General features: G+C 44.9%; 1 protein-coding gene across 1 annotated transcript; it reads left to right on the forward strand.

Annotated features, from left to right (window-relative positions):
- Positions 1-551: 551 nt before the first annotated feature.
- Positions 552-1,019, forward strand: LOC115226181 (craniofacial development protein 2-like). Its single transcript, XM_029797186.1, has one exon. It carries the CDS (start codon positions 552-554, stop codon positions 1,017-1,019), a length of 468 nt encoding a protein of 155 aa, XP_029653046.1.
- Positions 1,020-5,243: the final 4,224 nt, after the last annotated feature.

Below are 5,243 nucleotides of genomic sequence, written 5' to 3' on the forward strand. Positions count from 1 at the left end.
CGGATTGTTCTGACACCCAGCGGTATCGGGGCCGCACCCGGTTAACGGGGCTCTGGTGAACAGAAGCGTCTGATCCGGCAACCGGCGGCTTCAACCCGTCCTGTCCCTGCGTCTGTGGAAAATCTACGGCAAACAAGACGTTCTCCCAACAGGGATATACTTGCGGCTGGAGACCGCTAGCAAACCTCCTATTCCCAAGATCCTTCAAATATTCCTCATGTATATCGCACCTTCTTCAATGACAAACGCTACTACGGCGTCCGCGGGAGCCGACGCGCTAGCTGTCCCAGTGAGGCGAGTGTTAAATTAGCGAACTTGGATGCTAATGCGACATGGAAGAACGCATTTCTTTGGCTTTTGGAACGTCAGATCCCTGATGCATGAAGAAACAAAGGCACTAACGATGCACTCTCTCTCCAAATATAATATCGATATTGCATGCCTCTCTGAAGTTAGACTTCCTGATTCTGGTTATCGCAGAATCAAAGTACCCCAACACGACGCATCATACCATCTCTACCACAGTGGACCAACTGATAACTCTGGCCTTCATGGAGTTGCCTTCGCTCTCAGCGATCGCACCAATGCGTCACTCCTTGCCTGGGAACCTATCTCCCCCCCATCTAGCCCGTATCCGCCTCAGATGTTCAGCTAACAACATCAGTGCCGTTGTTGTCTACGCTCCCACTCTCACCGCTTCTGATGAAGATAAGGACTCCTTCTATGATGTTTTACAGGCAGTTGTTGGTCGCATACCCGCAAGTGACATTCTAATCGTTGCAGGCGATTGGAATGCCCGCACAGGACCAAGTAACACCACTAACGACCACATACTGGGACGGTTTCCGATTGGCAATCAATGCGCCGATGGTGAAAGACTTGTCAATTTCGCTGTTGCAAATCATCTTACTGTTTCCAGCATGCGCTTTCAACATCCACGGCGACATCTTCTTACATGGTACTCCAATGACGGTGTCGCAGCAAATCAGATTGACCATTTTCTCGTTAGAAGCTGCTGATCGTCGAGCGTCCTTGATTGTCAAATGTTCAGAGGCGTAGAAACCGGCAGCGAACATGGTTCCGATCATATATTAGGACGGGCAAAACTACGTCTTCATCTCAAGGCCGTCAAGTCTTGTTCTAAGCCTTTAAGATACGATATCTCGAAGCTAAAAAGTAACCAGACCGAACATTTATTCCGTATTGAATTAACAAATCGGTTTAACGGGCTCGAAGTCCCTCAATCTGCTTACTCAGATGAAGTCTGGCAAACGGTCAAACACAATCTTCAATCCGTGATGTCCACAACACTCGGCACTACTAAGCGAAAAGACAAAGATTGGATCTCAGGCCGAAGAATCGAAATTGCTGAAAAAGCGAAACAAGCTCGATGCAACCAATCCGATACCTTCAGACAACTGCGCCGTGAAGCTGCCCGTTCTGCCCGCGCTGATCGAAATAAATTCTGGAGGACGGTGGCTGAAGACATGGAATGCGCCGCATCTACTGGGGACTCTACAGCCTCTTTCGATCGAGCAGAAAGACAGGCTGGAGTGGTAACGAAACTATTTTGGACCAGAATGGCGATCACATCACCAATCTCACTGAGCGCATCATCCGCTGGAGAGACCATTTCGCCAATCTGCTGAACCATGACCATCAGCCTCCCTTATCTGCTCCTGCGATCGACGCGACCCCAACCTTGTATAACTTCCAAACAGCTCCCTCTACGCTTGAAGAGGTCCTTGTTGTTATCAGAAAGCTCAAAAATAACAAAGCTGCCGGCGAAGATAACATTCCTGCTGAGATCCTCAAGCATAGTGCAAATATACTTGGGCCCGCGATTCATCAAGTTATGACCCGGGTTTGGGATACGGAAACCCTCTCCCAAGACTGGAGCGACGCAGCACTGTTATCTTTCTTTAAGAAAGGCGATAAACGCTGCTGCAGCAACTACCGTGGCATCAGTCTGATTGACGTTTCTGCCAAAATATTTGCATCTATTCTTCTGAGACGATTCCACTCAGAACGTGACTCTAGAACAAGACCAAACCAGTGTGGTTTCCGTCGAAATCGAGGCTGCACCGATCAAATCTTCACCCTAAGACGAATCCTCGAACACTGTTTGTGCTTTCATCAAAAAACAGTCATCTGCTTTGTTGATTTTGCGGCTGCATTTCGACTCCGTCGATCGTGACACCCTCTGGAAGGTCATGCAGGCAGATGGTATCCCACCTAAACTTCTCAATATTATCAAAACTTATTACCGCTCAGCAAGACCCCGCGTACGCGTGTATGGTGAAGTGTCGGAACCCTTCGATATACGGTCTGGCGTTCGGCAAGGATGTGTTCTTTCGCCAACTCTTTTCAATTACGCCATCGACTGGATCACCACAAATGCATTAAGGGAGTTCCCCGGTATCACTGTTGGTCACAACTTTTCCGTCAAGGATCTAGACTACGCAGATGACATAGCGATACTTGGCGAAACATTTGCTGACGTCCAGTTTCCTATCAATAAGCTCCAGCGTGTTGTATCACAGATTGGTATGAAAGTCAATGCCTCGAAGACCAAAATCCTCACAGCCGAATCTTCCCCACCAGACAAAACACCCATTGTCCTCAATGGTGATATTCTTGATGAGGTTGAGAGTTTCAAATACCTTGGCGCCATCATTACAGCTACAGGTCAAGGTGAGGCTGACATTAAAACACGAATCGACCTCGCTCGCCAAGCCTTCAACCGACTCAGTGCACGACTCTGGTCAAGATCTGAGATCCGACACACCACCAAAGTACGGATCTACCAAGCACTAGTGCGAACGATTCTCCTTTACGGCAGCAAGTCATGGCCAATGAGGGTGGAAGATATTAAGCGACTAGAATCCTTCGATCACCTCTGTCTACGCCGCATCCTTCGTGTCCGATGGTATCATTTTGACTCCAACAATTCGGTGCAACACCAGTGCAGAATCACCTCCCTCCGACAAGTCATCCAGCGTTGGCTGAGTCATGCTCTCTGTCGTCAACCAGGAGAATTCATCTACGAAGCAATTGCCCCAGCTCCCCTTTAGGGTTGGCGAAAGCGATGTGGTGGACACCGGAAAACTTGGCTGATGGCAATCAAGGCTGATCTGGAACCCAACCTAGGCCCCCATGTCTACGGCGTTCGCCGCTGGAATAAAGAATTGTTGGAAATGACGCGGTCGTTAGCCTCAAATCGCCAGGTCTGGTCGGCGTTTGTGAGAGATGCAGTATTGAGGATGAATGAAGCCAGCTCAACCCACCCCGGGTAAATGCTGTTAAGAACAAAGAACAAAGAACAACTAGTAGCTTTTCGTCATTTTTAGCAAACAGCTTCAGATCGTCCATATAAAACACGATTTACTATAATATTATACATTTTGAGCTCATTGCTGGTGTTACTCAGGGTGGTATCAGTGCCATGCAAAAGAGTAATGGGGAGAGGTAGTCACCTTGAAAGATGCCTCGTTCGATGTTGATGTTGCTAGATTGGCTCTTCCCATTAATATAGTGTAGAGGGAAATGTGTATTCCACTTGGCCATGCTACCTTATAAGAATTTGGAGATGACAAGAGAAATCTTATATATCTCAAGGGCCTTGAGTAGGACATGATCAAACATGAAAATAAAGGACTTACCTCATCTAATGCAAGATATATAAGCCAGAATAAAACAGAGAACACACAAAAAAGAAAAAAGAAAAGGGCCTTGTATAGGACATGATCAAACGCTTTCCTGTAGTCTATCCATGCCACATCCAGGTTCTTCTTTTTGCTCCGGCAATTCTCTACAATCATTTTATTTAAAAGTAATTGGTCTTTGCATCCATAAGAATTCCTTTTACAACCTTTTTGACCTTGCGGAAGGATAGAATCCTGTTCAAGGAAAGTGTATATTCTTTCTATTAGTATCGATGTGATAATCTTGTAGGTGGTGTTGAGACATGTTATTTGTTGGTAGTTCTTTGAATTTTTCATATCTCCAGTTTTTGGTAGAAGGTATGTTGTTGCTTCGATCAGTCAGGCAGGTATTTATTCTGGGTTCTGGATGACATCAGTCAAGGATGTAGCAAAATGTTGGTGTACTTCTGTCAAACAATTCAGCCAGAAGTTAGGAACCCGGTCCAGTCCTGGAGTTTTCCATTTGTGAGACTTTCTAAGAACATATCTTAGCTCTTCTACTCTCATTGCCTCATATTTCTGCTCAACTTCATCCTGCCTCACTTTCTCACGTTCTCTCAAGTGAGCTTCAGCATTATGTTCTTTTTTGTTGCTCCATATCTTCTTTCAGAACTCTTGCATTTCCTCAGTCTTAGGTGGCTCCTTTGCTTCTATCTTACTTTTGCCATTTTTCCTATAAAATGTTTTTGCTTCCGTCTTGAATACCTTCTTTTGTCATATTTTCTGAGCTGTTGAGTTTTTAGTTGTATTCGTTGTTTCACTGTTGTCCTTCATTGCAAGGAGGTTTATAAAATCTTTGATTTTATATATTCGTTTGATTTTTCTAGCTTGTTTCGTCTTAACATTTACTCCTCTAAGCAAGTTCATCGACAAATAATACATGCTCTCTTTATTATTCACCTCAAATTCTGTCATATCTATTCTGGTGTTCTTGAGGTAGGTCTACTTCCTCCTCTTTTTCCGCATATCTTTTCATCGCTATTCTTTCTTCAGCTTCCTCGTTGGGATGTACTGTTCGTACACTGTGTTCTGTGCATCCGTTGCCTATTTCATCTGCATTGTTGCTGTTTTCTTTGGTCTACCATGAGATAATTGTGTCCTAATTTGGTTAATTTCAGCGTTAGTTAACCTTTTGTTCTTAATGATGTCTTTACGTACATTACTTAATTTATTTGCGTCTATATATCTGCATACTTTGTTGCCTACTAAGTTTCTCCATGACGTGTACGTTTGTACAATGAAATTATTGTTTGACTTTTGTTGGGCTGTATAGAGAGCTTTCAGCACATCCCTGTAATCCTCTCCTGTCCATTTCATGCATTTTGTTTCAGGTGGTGTCTTTGGTGGTGTTACTACAGGTCTAAGGTTATCCTGGTTCTGGTCACCTGGTAGTTGATTTTTTTAAAGAGTTTGTTCCAGCAGCTGACTTTTCGAACCCAGTCTGGTTCTCCACTGGGTAACGCGGTCCTTGTCCCGGGTGATGACAGATTCAGCATGAATTTTGGCTTGTCATTGAAGCATCGACGGTGACAATAGGAG

This window comes from Octopus sinensis, linkage group LG2 (assembly GCF_006345805.1).
Source record: "Octopus sinensis linkage group LG2, ASM634580v1, whole genome shotgun sequence".
Classification (NCBI taxonomy): Eukaryota; Metazoa; Mollusca; class Cephalopoda; order Octopoda; family Octopodidae; genus Octopus; species Octopus sinensis.